This window comes from Heteronotia binoei, chromosome 10 (assembly GCF_032191835.1).
Source record: "Heteronotia binoei isolate CCM8104 ecotype False Entrance Well chromosome 10, APGP_CSIRO_Hbin_v1, whole genome shotgun sequence".
Lineage (NCBI taxonomy): Eukaryota > Metazoa > Chordata > Lepidosauria > Squamata > Gekkonidae > Heteronotia > Heteronotia binoei.
The window spans coordinates 14,059,945-14,074,219 of NC_083232.1; the positions used below are offsets into that span (position 1 = coordinate 14,059,945).

A 14,275-nucleotide genomic window follows, 5' to 3' on the forward strand; every position below is an offset into this window, starting at 1 on the left:
ACCAAATTACATCCCCACTGGTTTTTAGAGGATGTAATAAGAGAAGCCATGTTGGATCAGGCCAATGGCCCATCCAATCCCATTGTCTTCGTTGCACAGTGGCCAAAACCCAGGGGCCATCAGGAGGTCCAGCACTGGGATCAGAACTCCAGAAGCCATCCCACTGTTGTCTCCCAAGCATCAATAATACAAAGGATATAAGAGAAGCCATGTTGGATCAGGCCAATGGCCCATGACGTCAAACACTCTGTGTCACACAGTGACCAAAACCCAGGGGCCATCAGGAGGTCAACCATCAAAGCCAGAACTCCAGAAGCTCTCTCACTGTGCCTTCCCCCCAGCACCAGGAAGAGTAAGAATATAAGAGAAGCCATGTTGGATCAGGCCAATGGCCCATCCAGCCCAACACTCTTTGTCACACAGTGGCCAAAACCCAAAGGGCATCAGAGGTCCACCAGGATAATACAGGCATGAAATCTGAACTGATTTAATAGGCATATGAATCAGCAAAAGACTGAACTGTAGATTACTATCTCAACTAATTGTCACTGTTTGAATGACATCCATTCTAGGTAGGTCATACGGACATATCTACTTCCTGGGAGCCAGTTTGGTGTAGTGGTTAAGTGCGCAGACTCTTATCTGGGAGAACCAGGTTTGATTCCCCGCTCTTCCACTTGCACCTGCTGGAATGGCCTTGGGTCAGCCATAGCTCTCACAGAGTTGTCTTTGAAAGGGCAGCTTCTGTCAGAACTCTCTCAGCCCCACCTACCTCACAGGGTTTCTGTTTTGGGGGGGAGGGGGTAAAGGAGATTGTGACCACTCTGAGATTCAGAGTATAGGGCAGGATAGAAATCCAGTATCTTTGAGATTGTCAGGGTATGAGCTGTTGAGAGTCAAATCTCCCTTTGTCAGAACAAAGGTATTTCCCTTCCAGTTTGTATTCAGAGACTGAAAATATTTATTTGCATCTTCCACATATGCATTATGTATTGTATGATAAAATATGAAGGAATCCTTTTCCCTTTAATAACGAGAAGTGGCTTTTGTTTATTAAATCATAAGGTACAAACGCTTCCAAAAAATTATGTCCTTCTACCACATTGACAAAAAAAATAATAGTTGCTGAAACAGGCTAATACAGCTACCCCTCTGGAAAATTAAAGCTTTTAACGTATATTTGGGGGGAGGTACTTGTGAATTTTCTGCATTGTGCTGGGGGTTGGACTAGATCAGGGGTGTCAAACTCATTTGCTATGAGGGACGGATCTCACATCAATGATGAGACCTTCTCAGGCCAGGCCATGTGTGTCGTAAAATGTAATGCCAGGTAACAGAGATATGAACTTTATAAGAGATAAAGACAAGCACAATTTTTTTTTAAAAAAATCTTTAAATAAAACATGTTTAAAACATGAGGACTTTTACAATATTTTGTTATTTAACGATCTCTGATCACTGACCCCTCTTGCTCTGAATTATTGCATCAAAATCTGGAGATAATGTCTGTGCTCTAGCAGTTTTGAATATGCTGTTCAGGTGTTGTTCAGGTGTGTATCTGTAAGTTGCAAGCCTACTTTTGATTACAGCAATCTCATGGTCAGTGCTTTGAGCCTAAGACACAGAGGAAAACATGAAATGGCTGGACATTGTGAGCTTTTGTACATAATCTTTGCCCAGTTCCTCAAGGCCTGCAAGACAACATTATTTCAGTCGGCCTTTAACTGAAACTGCCGATATATTAGCTTTACAGGATGCCTAAGAATATTGAACGCCATCTGTAATCTGAATGGTAATTAGCATCTAATTGTTTTAAATTGTTTAATTGTTTTAACTGTTTAATTAATGCTTAATTGTTTATTGTGATTTTATTGTGTAGTTTATTGTAACGGAGGGCGGGATGCAAATAAACTAAACTAACTAATTAACTAAAGTTGCTTCATGTGCTGGTCAGCCGATAGAAGAAGTAGAGGCTTTGCTCTGTAGTTTGACTGAACAAACCCGGCAAAGCAAGCTGTGATGCAGAAGGAAGCAAGAGAGAGAGAAGGAAGCAGATGACAGTGAGTTGCTCATGGGTCTGAAAGGAGCCCTCTGATCCAGCCCCCAGGCCACATGTTTGACACCTCTGGACTAGATGGCCCTGGAGGGCCCTTCCAACTCCATAATTCTATGATATTTACATTTTTTTGGGGGGGGGGGGATAAAGATTCTTATCCAGTAATTTCCTATTTCTTCTTTCCCTGTTCCTATGAAGCTGTTTATAGACTACCTTGCAGCTGCTGGACTTTAAGTTACCTCTTCAGCCAGTTCTCCAACCGAGGATAAATTCTGCTCCTGGGAAGAAGCGATGCCAAGATGGCTGACTTCACCATACTGGGTGCTAACAACTTCCGCCCATTCACGCTAGAATCTTTGGCTGCCATTGAGAAACGCATTGCTGCCAAGAAGGAATGCAAAGACCCGCCCCCTGAAGATAAGCCCCGCCCTCAGCTGGACCTTCAGGCATTCCAGAAGCTGCCTGCCCTCTATGGAAACCCTCCCTCAGAGCTCATTGGTGAGCCCCTGGAGGATCTTGATCCTTACTACCATGATCACAAGGTAACGCCTTTCTGTGGTTGGCTAGGTTCATTCATATTGCTTGTGGGAGGAAAACTGACATTTATTTGAACGTATGAAGCCTCTTCACAATGCATGAACACGAAAAACACAAGAAGTTGCCTTCTACTGAATCAGACCCTTGATCCATCAAGGTCAGTCTTGTCTGCTCAGACAGGCAGCAGCTCTCCAGGATCTCAGGCAGAGGCCTTTCCCATCACCTCCTGCCTGGTCCTTTTAAAGTGGAAATGCTGAGGATTGAACCTGGGATCTTCTGTATGCCAAGCAGATGCTTGCAGTGGTGTACTTTTATCTGTGCATGTGTGGGTGCAAATCTGACATACTGAGGTGAGGGAGGGGAACTGTTAAGTTTCCAGGGTGTGAGGGGTATGAAACTGAGGCGCTTAAAGCTGCCGCCTTATGAAGCCAGACTGAAAACTTCTTTGGTAAGCCATGGCGGCAACTGCAAGACTAGCCTGAGCTTGTTGGAAGCTAAGCGAGGTTGGCCTTGGTTAAGACTTGGATGGGAGATCACCCAGGAGACCAGGTGAAGCACCTCTGCTTATCTTTTGCCCTATAAACCCTGTAAGGGATTGTCATGGGTGTCAAGCATCGGTATTTCGAATAACCAAGCTTTTGTTTAAATCAAAGACTCGTTTCATTGATAATCCAATACTTGCTCCAAGGAATGATACCTTGGAAGTGATACAGAGTTTCACACAGCATAGGATCTGAAAGGCTACTTCAAAGGCAAAGTTGCAGATAACTTCAAAAGCATAACATACAGATGTGAATTGCATAGAAGGTTCAAAGGGTACTATCAACTATTCATTTGGTCACTACAACATCTCCTGGTTCCCACACATTCCTAGTTTACTGATAAGACATATGGATGGGAACTCATGGGAGAGGCATTTTACTTACAATGACAAGGTTACTTGCATATCCTGAATCATTGAGAGTTACCAGGTGTGTGTGTGGGGGCTTTGAAGACAAGTATTTATGCAGAAAAGGAAGAGAGGGGGAAGAGAGGGGGGATGGAAGAGCGTAGAATGCATATTGATTCAATAACCAGAAATATCATGCTTGACAATGGGTTGGTTGCAGCTTAATGACACTTTATTTTTATTATGCAATGGTGGACGGTGAGATGGAACGTACTGCCTGACATTAGCTTTGCCAGTTTGTGTATTTTCTCCGCAGACATTCTTGGTGTTGAACAAAGGGAAGACCATCTTCCGGTTTACAGCCACGCGTGCTTTGTATATCTTTAGCCCTTTTCATTCCCTCCGACGCAAGGTGATCAAACTTTTGGTACATCCATATCCTTTGCCCTGAGAACTTCCTGTAACTTATGGTCAGGGACCTGCCTATCTACGGGACCGCCTTTCCCCATATATCCCCCAGAGAGCACTGCGATCAGGGACAAAAAATCTGCTGTCTGCCCCTGGCCCAAAAGAAGCCAGGCTATCCGCAACAAGATCTAGGGCCTTCTCGGTGGCAGCACCAGAACTCTGGAACACCCTCCCAGAAGCTATAAGGGCCCTGCGGGATTTGTCGGCGTTCCGCAGGGCCTGTAAGACCGAACTGTTTAGGCAGGCTTTTCTGGTTGACTGAAAATGGGCTGCCACCGGACACCCTACAGAAGCTGGCGGTCATAGTCAGACCCCAATACCGCCAGACTAGACTGAGATAGCGTACTAGTTTTTAACTTGATAAATGTTTTATGGTTTTATATGTTTTATGGAATTGACTGTTTTTATGATACTGTAAGCCGCCCTGAGTCCGCTTGCGGAGAGGGCGGGATATAAATGTAAAGTAATAAATAAATAAATAAATAAATAATAAACTTACAGACAGTTCCCAACTGGGGGCTCATCATGGCCACTGGAATGCCATCAACAGAATCCCAGCTATGCTCAGCTTGCTAAACAAGAGGCATTTGAAGAAAGCGTATGAGATACTGATTTCTCACTCGAGCTTGATCCAGGTGGAGAACCCTTTTGCCCCTGGCACTTCTCTCCGTTTTCACACAAGCTGCTGCGGAGCTGCGAGTTGGCGCACCATTCTCCCGTGGCAAGCAGAAACTGCTTGTAAGAGGATCTTGCTCGCTGTGGGAAAGAGGTGCACCAACTCACAGCTCTGTGGCAGCTTATGTGAAAACTGAGAGAAGCGCCCGGAGCAAAAGCACTCTCCACCTGGAACAAGCCTAGTGAGGCCTGGAGCTATCTCAGAATTACCACAGATTCCCCCACACTACAGAGATCATTTCCCCTGGAGAAAATTATTTCTTTGAGGAGGATTGCCTCTATGGCACAATAGCCCCCTGAGATCCTTCCTTACCCTCTCCAAATCTTGCTCTCCCCAGCTCTCCCTTCAAATCTCTAAGTCTTTCCCAACCCATAGCCGGCCACCCAATTGATAGCTGAGCCCTAAGGGAGAGATGCATGACATTGATCAACATCTGGTGCACACAGCTGTCCTTGCGGGTGAGGGACAGAAGGGCGCCACTGGCGTACATGTGAATATTTGTGGACATCATTTGTGCTCTATACCAGGTTCAAAATGAGATGAACTGGAGAAGAAAGCTCCACAGTTTTGGTAACGTTTTCGCAAAATGCTGCTTTCCTTAATTCCCGTTACCTACGTTGTTTACCTGGTTTATCATGCTGACCATTTTAACGAACTGTGTCTTCATGGCTCTTTCGGAAACTCCAGAAACAACAGAAGAATCTCAGTGGTCTAAATACGTGGAGTGAGTATCTCTGTAGAGAGTGTCTTTCATTCCTTCTATTCTTTGGCTCTTCTAATATAATAAGAGATATATTATTACCTCTTCTAATATAATAAGAGATATAGCCTATAATCCTGAAATATTGGCATGAGCATGGGACTGGCTTCCTGCAAAGCACGTGTTCTGCTGCTGTGTCTCAACCCCATCATTTTACCCAGTTACATGTAGTTCTGCGCAGGGGTCATTTTGTAGAAAAAGAGGTGCCGGAGCTTATTAGCATGACTCTTTTGCATATGCCGCACACCCCTGATATCACCGGAAGGTGTACCAAATTATATCAGTTCAGCTTCTATCCTAAAATGCTTTTTGAATTATAGTTGTCCTAATAAAACCTTGCTCCCATCCAATGTTCCCTTTAAGCTATGGAGTCTTGTGAGCAAAAATTCTACTTTGTGAGGTATTGGCATTAAAGTTGTGAGCTACTGCAATAAATTAGTTTGCTCAGGAGCTATTTTTCCTGAGCAAAGACAAAAATGTGTGAGCTAGCTCACACTAACTCAGCTTTGAGGGAACACTGCTCCCATCGTACTTTGTAAATGACTTTTTCTTATTTGGCTACAGTGGCATGTTGAAGATTTCCATCTGTCTGCTTTTTATGTTTCGGTTATTTTCCCTTTTTTTGTGGGGGGAAATATTAGAAAGTTCATTAAATCTTAGAGTTCAGGGAAATTCTCACAGGGGGTTTGAACAATGGAGCACAGAAGCAATTAGGGGGGGAGGGAGAAAGAAAGAGCACAATAAAATTTAGAGTTTTTGCAGCTCCGCTCCTGTGAGCTCCTGCCCAAAATGAGGCCTGGTTCTGTGAGAAAATCTAAAGATGACGCCTGGGTTTTTTTTTTTTTTTATCACTGTGTGTCACAGAGTGTTGAACAGGATGGGCCATTGGCCTGATCCAACATGGCTTCTTTTATGTCTGAGGCAGTGATGCTCTGTATTCTTGGTGCTTGGGGGAGGGGGGGACAGTGGGAGGGCTTCTAGTGTCTTGAAGGACCTCCTGATGGCACCTGTGTTTTTTGTGGGTTTTTTGGCCACTGTGTGACACAAAGTGTTGGATTGGATGGGCCATTGGCCTGATCCAACATGGCTTCTCTTATATTCTTATGTGTGACACAGAGTGTTGGACTGGATGGGCCATTGGCCTGATCCAACATGGCTTCTCTTATGTTCTTAAGTGTGACACAGAGTGTTGGACTGGATGGGCCATTGGCCTGGTCCAACATGGCTTCTCTTATGTTCTTAAGTGTGACACAGAGTGTTGGACTGTATGGGCCATTGGCCTGGTCCAACATGGCTTCTCTTATGTTCTTAAGTGTGACACAAAGTGTTGGACTGTATGGGCCATTGGCCTGATCCAACATGGCTTCTCTTATGTTCTTAAGTGTGACACAGAGTGTTGGACTGGATGGGCCATTGGCCTGATCCAACATTGCTTCTCTTATGTTCTTATGTGTGACACAGAGTGTTGGACTGGATGGGCCATTGGCCTGATCCAACATGGCTTCTCTTATGTTCTTATGACAACTGCTTTCTGTTTGGGTCAATAGTTATCTGTATTGCTGTTGACTAGGACAGCCATTTAGATCAAATGAAGCCTGAACTCTACCTAGAAGCTAAAATGACTAAACTGAGGCTATTGCACCTTGGTCTAGGGTTGCCAATCCCCAGGTGGGGGCAGGGGATCCCCCGGCTTGGAGACCCTCCCCCCTGCTTTAGGGTCATCAGAAAGTGGTGGAGGGGGGCAAGGGAAATGTCTGCTGGGAGCTCTATGATTCCCTATGGAGACCGATTCCCATACGGTATAATGGAGAATTGATCCATGGGTATCTGGGGCTCTGGGGGGGGGATTGTTTTTTTGAGGTAGAGGCACCCATTTTTCAGTGTATCATCTTGTGCCTCTCCTCAAAAGGCCCTCCAAGTTTCAAAAAGATTGGACCAGGGGGTCCAATTCTGTGAGTCCCCAAAGAAGGTAACTCTATCCTTTGTTATTTCAAAACGGAAAGAGGCATTTTAAAAGGTGTGCCGTCCCTTGAAATGTGATGGCCAGAACTCCCTTCAAAGTTCAATTATGCTTGTCCCAACCTGGCTCTTGGCTGCACCCCAAATGTCTTCTGGCTCCACCCCCGAGGTCCCCAGACATTTCTGGAAGAGGACCTGCTTTGGTCACACTATGAAAAGACCCAGAGTCGCTTGGAAAGAGAGTAACACTAAGGAAAGCACAAGGCAGCAGGGAAAGGGGAAGATGGGCTGACCCAGCCCAGGAAGCCAGAGCCCTCCGTTTGCAAGACCTGGGCATGGCTGTCCAGAATAGGAGGCTTTGGAGATCATTCATTCACAGGGCCGCTGTCAATTGGAAGTGATTTAACCGCGCTTCACACACACACAAACAGGGAAAACATCCGATTATAGGATTTTCAGTTCCTCGGTTTTTATAGCAGTCCTCATCATAAAACGGGGCGGGAAGAACTTAATGCCTTGACTTCAGCACAGTGAAAAGGGAAGGTGGTCGGACAGTGTTACGGAGCGGCTGAGCAACCGCTGGATTTTAATTTCCGCATGTAAAACCTTTGAGAAAGAATACATTTCCAAATGCCGCAGGAATTTTTATACAACACCCCAGAGAGCTTTACAATTTTGGCCCCCAGAAAGCTTTATAATTTTTAAATCCACTTATCGCCCCGCGGCGGAGCAGAACAATCTCCAACCACTTGCTGACCCATTTCCCATTGTTTTATGAGGCACAGATTCATCGGGCACCACTTAAAATATGGTTGCCAGGCTCCAGGCAGGGCCTGGAGATCTCCTGGATTGACAACTCATCCCCAGACTGCTGGGATCGGTTCCCCAGAAGAAAGTGGATGTTTTGGTGGGTGGGTGTGGTGGCCTTATGCCCACTTAGGACCCCGAACCCTAATTAGGGTTGTGAAACTCATTTGTTATGAAGGCCGGATCCGACATAAACGAGACCTTGCTGGGCTGGGCCGTGTGTGTCATACAATGTAATGCCAGATAGCAGAGATGTAAACTTTATAAAGCACGCAGACAAACACAATTAAGGATTTTTTTTAAAACTTAAAAATAAAGCATGCTTAAAACATTAGCACTCATTGGTCTTAAAGGCGCTTTCTTTGTATTTCTCCCGTGGGTTCCAGGGAACTGGGGAAAGGAAGCTCTGGCTCTTTCTTTCTTTCCCCAGGGGACTAGGAGGGTTGAGGAGCCTCAGCCAATAGAAGGAAGAGAGGCTTCATTCAGTAACTCTGCTGTGTGATTGAGAGAGCCTGGCAAAGCAAACTACCCCCCCTCCCCAAGGGAGGGGCCTCACCCAATGGAGAAAATAGAGACTTTGCTCTGTAGCTCCTGTATGATTGAGCAAGCCTGGCAAAGCAAGCTGTGATGCAGAAGGAAGCAAGAGAGTGGGAGAAGGAAGCAGATGACAGGCAGTTGCTTGGGGACCTGATAGGAGCCCTCTGGGGGCCTGATTCGGCCCCCGGGCTGCATGTTTGACACCCCATCCCTACATCTATACCTCCAGGAATTTCCCTTCCAAGAGCAGGCAGTCCTAGAATGGAAGATTAGCTGGATCAATAAGTTGCTGCTCCCTTGTCTTTTGTGTTAACCTGGTTTATGTGGCTGCTTTTCCTCCCCAGGTACACTTTCACGGGCATTTATACTTTTGAATCAATCATCAAGATATTGGCAAGAGGCTTCTGCTTGAATGAGTTTACTTTCCTCCGCGACCCGTGGAACTGGCTGGATTTCAGCGTGATTGTGATGGCGTAAGTGATAGCGCTGGCTCTGAGAAACGGCTGCCATTAGGCAAGCGAGTCACATCCCCTTGGAAAGCTGACAGCGGCGGCTAAAACGAGTATTTCGGAATTATCAGTTTGATACCTTTGACGCAATGTAATCTGAATTACATATATGCTATCCTGGCCTGTACGCCAACCCTGGTCTGTGTGCCAATACTGCTTGAGGGATGTAATTAGTGTTGCCAATCTCCAGGTTGGGGGCACCGGAGGTCAAATTCCAGGGGCACCCAAAGAAGGTGCTCCCATTCCACCATTGTTCCCTATGGGCCATTGAAGTCAATGGCAAAGCATAGGGTAATGTATGGGCTCTGGGGAGGAAAGGGTTTGAAGGAGGAGCCTCAAATTTACCAGGCATCTGCAGGAGCCTCTTCCCCACAGAGACCCCCAGTTCCAGGGACTACAATTCTAGGAGTGCCCAAAAAGGGTGTCCACATTCCCTGCGCTTTCCAATTGCTGGGGAAAGTTGTCAATTCCCCATGGTGGGGAAACTGACGCTGGGGAAGAGGGGGTTTGAGGGAGAGGCACCAAATTTGCCCATTGGAACTAGGGGGTTCTTTGAGGGAGAGGTTGAGTCCCCGGCATTTCCAGTTGAAAGGCTGAGCCCTTCAGAATGTCTGTCCCTGAAACCCTCGTACATCCTTTGTACATCTCCATTTCGTTTATTTATTTTTTGGTCAACTTTCAATCTTATAGGTTTGTGGGTGAGTTTGCAAAGCTAGGAAGTGTTTCCGTTCTTCGGATGTTCCGGGTGCTGAGAGCTTTAAAAACAATTTCCATCATCCCAGGTATGAAAAACTTAGAATAATCTCTCCCTCTTCCCCACCTCCCCAGCCTATTCTTTTCTTATGCCATGAAACATTTAAGGTATGCTAGTTAATATCATCCATAATCATAGATCAACTTTCACTCTTGAGAGTTTATGCCCTGAAAATCTTCCGTGGAGATTAGGGTTGCCAAGTCCAATTCCAGAAATATCTGGGGACTTTGGGGGTGGAGCGAGGAGGCTTTGGGGGCAGAGCCAGGAGACATTGGGGCGGAGGCAGGAGCAAGGGTGTGACAAGCATAACTGAACTTCAAGGGAGTTCTGGCCATCACATTTAAAGGGACAGCATACCTTTTCAATTCCTTCCTTCCATAGGAAATCATGAAGGATAGGGGCACCTTCTTTTGGGGCTCATAGAATTGGACCCCCTGGTCCAATCTTTTTGAAACTTGGGAGGTATTTTGGGAAGAGGCACTAGATGCTATACTGAAAATTTGATGCCTCTATCTCAAAAAGCAGCCCCCCCCAGAGCCCCCGATACACGCGGATCAATTCCCCATCATTCCCTATGGGAATTGTTCATGGTGGTGCATGAGGGCTCTGGGGGCGGGGCTTCCCCCGCCAGCCAGCTGGCTGGGGGAGGGGGTGTTAGAGAATTTAGCAGTGTGCAGGTTCTCGGAAGCTGCTGCTGAAGAACAGGAACGGGAAACACAGGAATCAGTAGACAAGAGACAAACTGTAGTTACAGTGAATATATTCACCGGTACGGTGTCCAATATTCAAAGTCGTTGCCAAGCCAGGATCATTCACTTTAATCAGTCCAAAATACAGAAGATAACAGAGAATAAACAGAGAATGATCCAGCCACAATAACCAAGGTCAGTACACAGCATTTGCTGCCAAACGGACAGTAAGCGATGCAGTACCCACAGTCCTTACCAGGCAGAAAGATCAGCCTTTCTGACCTTCCTTTGCACTCAAACCAATCATGCACTCTAACCAGAGATCGCATCAGCTTCTGAGTCAGCACAATGCTTAATTATAGGTGACGTCATTTCCACCTTACAACAGTAACGAGATGCACCTGGTGCATGACTCAGCCACGCGCTTGCAGAAACTACGTCCCTAGTATCTAAGATGGAGTCAGTTCACCCATTTTAGAACTGATTCCTAACAGGGAGGGAAGCCTGTAAAACCGGTAGAGATCCCCCCTCTGGGACCTGGGGATTGGGAAGCCTAATGGAGATAGATCAAAATGGGTAGTCGTGTTAGTCCGTCTGTAGCAGAAGAAAAGAGCCAGAGTCCAGAAACACCTTAGTAGTAAATACTCACCTTAAAGACTAACAAAGTTTGTAGTAGGGACGGAGCTTTTGTGAGTCCCTGCTCACTTCTCCAGACGCGGTTGGAATGCGAGTCCGCCTGTCCTTATATCTTGGAGAGTGAAGCGGTTTCAGATGCCGAGTGACATTAGCGACAATAGTGATACTGTGATGAAACAACCACCGCCTAACATGCATTATAAATACCTTATATATACTCATTTGACGAAAAGACAAATGAGCACCTACAAGCACTTTTTGCTGCAAGCACCTTCCGTTACAAGCACTAGGAGTTCATTCATGCTCGTCACAGCCTTGATCCTGGCTCTACCCCCAAGGTCCCCAGATTTTCCTGAGTCAGACCTGGAAGCCCTATGAACAATTCTCCAATCCAATGCGGCACCCAGTTTGGGGAGTGTCTCAAGAAAGGGTCCATGGACAGGGGTGGAATTCTAGCAGGAGCTCCTTTGCATATTAGGCCACAGACCCCTGATATAGCCAATCCTCCAAGAGCTTACAAAAAAGAGCCTCGTAAGCTCCTGGAGGATTGGCTACATCAGGGGTGTGTGGCGTAATATGCAAAGGAGCTTCTGCTAGAATTCCACTCCTGCCCATGGGTATTTTGATTTGACAAATCATGTACTGTTGATTCCCCTCCCTGCTTCCTCTGTAGGTCTGAAGGTCATCGTAGGGGCCCTTATCCAGTCCGTCAAGAAGCTTGCGGATGTGATGATTCTGACGGTTTTCTGCCTGAGCGTCTTTGCCCTCATCGGCCTTCAGCTCTTTAAGGGACACTTGAGACACAAATGCGTCAGGAACTACACTGAGTATCTCCTCCAGAACAATATAACAAGGCTTCCTGCTGATAGTGACACTATAAGAGAACGGAACTTGACTTTGTATGAGGATTTCATCAAGGACGCAGGTAAGCCTCTTCCTAAATGCCTCACAAAATAATTGACTTGTTGCACTTGCCACCTTCAGGTTTGCTGAAGGCACTAGCACAGGGGTGGCCAAACTGTGGCTTAGGAGCCACATGTGGCTCTTTCACACATATTGTGTGGCTCTAAAAGCCCCCACTGCCCCATTGGCCAGCTTGGAGAAGGCATTTGTTGGCAAGTTGGAGAATGCATTTGAAGTTAAAGTTGCTTTCTTTCCACCTCCATGTCCCTCCCCCATCTGTTTGTTTTCTTTCCACCCCTCCCTCCCTCCCTCCCTTCCTTCCTTCCCTCCATTCCTCCTTCCCTCCCTCCCTCCCTCCCTCCCTTCCTTCCTTCCCTCCCTCCCTCCCTCCCTCCCTTCCTTCCTTCCTTCCCACCCTCCCTTCCTCCTTCCCTCCCTCCCTCCCTCCCTCCCTTCCTTCCTTCCTTCCTTCCCACCCTCCCTTCCTCCTTCCCTCCCTCCCTCCCTCCCTCCCTCCCTCCCTTCCTTCCTTCCTTTCTTTCTTTCTTTCTTTCTTTCTTTCTTTCTTTCTTTCTTTCTTTCTTTCTTTCTTCCTCCCTCCCTTCCTTCCTTCCTTCCCTCCATTCCTCTCTCCCTCCTTCCCTCCCTCCCTCCCTTCCTGCCTTCCTTCCCTCCATTCCTCTCTCCCTCCTTCCCTCCCTCCCTCCCTCCCTCCCTTCCTTCCCTCCATTCCTCCTTCCCTCCTTCCCTCCCTCCCTTCCTTCCCTCCCTCCCTCCCTCCCTTCCTTCCGTCCTTCCTTCCCTCCATTCCTCCTTCCCTCCCTCCCTTTCTTTCTTTCTTTCTTTCTTTCTTTCTTTCTTTCTTTCTTTCTTTCTTTCTTTCTTTCTTTCTTTCTTTCTTCCTTCCTTCCTTCCTTCCTCCCTTCCTCCCTTCCTCCCCCCTCCCCCCCTCCCTCCCTCCCTCCCTCCCTCCCTTCCTTCCTTCCTTCCTTCCTTCCTTCCTTCCTTCCTTCCTTCCTTCCTTCCTTCCTTCAACATCTGATGTTCATGTCTTGTGGCTCTCAAACATCTGACTTTTTCTATGTAGCTCTTATGTTAAGCAAGTTTGGCCACCCCTGCACTAGCAGTTACTGAGCCTATATCTGCCACTTCGCACTGTGCTCACCTGAACTACTTGATACCATTCCCTGCTGTCGGCCATGGGAAATTCTTGGAGATTTGGAGGTAGTGCTTATGGAAGGGGGAGTCTGGGGTGGATTTCATCCGGCATCTGTGGTCTACTGTAGATTTTGTCCTCTGAAGCTGCTCTTTTTTACCAGAGGAACTGATCTCTCTAATGTAGTCATCAGGGCTTTTTGAAAGCAGGAATGTAGTTCCAACTGGCTTGGCATCCGGGGGTGTGGCCTAATATGCAAATTGGTTCCTGCTCAGCTTATCCTACAAAAAAAGCCCCGTGTGAAACAATGGCGATGTCAGGGGTGTGTGGCTTAATGTGCAATTAAGTTCCTGCTGGGATTACCCTACAAGAAAGCCCTGTGTGAAACAATGGTGACATGGGGGGTGTTATGCCAACAGAGGTTTTTTGAGTTGGAACTGGACATCTGGGGTGTGGCTTAATATGGAAATAAGTTCCTGCTGGGCTTTTTCTGGTAGTCATTCTGGAGGTCTCAAGGCCTCTACCTGGAGGTTCATAGCTCTACCCTCCCCATTCATCTTAAATAATTTTGGTTCATTCAAGATAGGCCCTGCCTTGGCTAAACCAGAAATTGCCTGTTAAGGCACCAGGCTGTTCAGTGGGGTGAAATTCTTCTGGACCAGGTGTGTCAAACTCATTTGTAACGAGGGCTGGATCTGGCATAAATGAGACCTTGTCGGGCCGGGCCATGTTGGGCCAGGCCATGTGTGTACCTATTTAAGATTAGGTAGCAGAAATATAAACTTTTTAAAGGATGCAGACAAACATGACTAAAGTTTTTTTTTTAAGCTTAAAATAAAACATGCTTAAAACATTAGCACTCGTTGGTCTTAAAGGTGTTTTCCTTGTATCTCTCCCATGGGATCCAGGGAACCGGGCAAAGGAAGCTCTGGCTCTTTC

General features: G+C 46.6%; 1 protein-coding gene across 1 annotated transcript in view; it reads left to right on the forward strand.

Moving 5' to 3' along the window:
* LOC132578352 (sodium channel protein type 5 subunit alpha-like) overlaps positions 1-14,275 on the forward strand; it is a 111,261-nt gene that overhangs the window by 40,696 nt on the left and 56,290 nt on the right. Inside the window, exons 17-22 of the mRNA XM_060248296.1 lie at positions 2,343-2,598; positions 3,799-3,917; positions 5,243-5,350; positions 9,034-9,162; positions 9,889-9,980; positions 11,951-12,202. Of these exons, the coding sequence (XP_060104279.1) occupies positions 2,343-2,598; positions 3,799-3,917; positions 5,243-5,350; positions 9,034-9,162; positions 9,889-9,980; positions 11,951-12,202 (956 nt within the window). The remainder of the gene's footprint in view (positions 1-2,342; positions 2,599-3,798; positions 3,918-5,242; positions 5,351-9,033; positions 9,163-9,888; positions 9,981-11,950; positions 12,203-14,275) is intronic.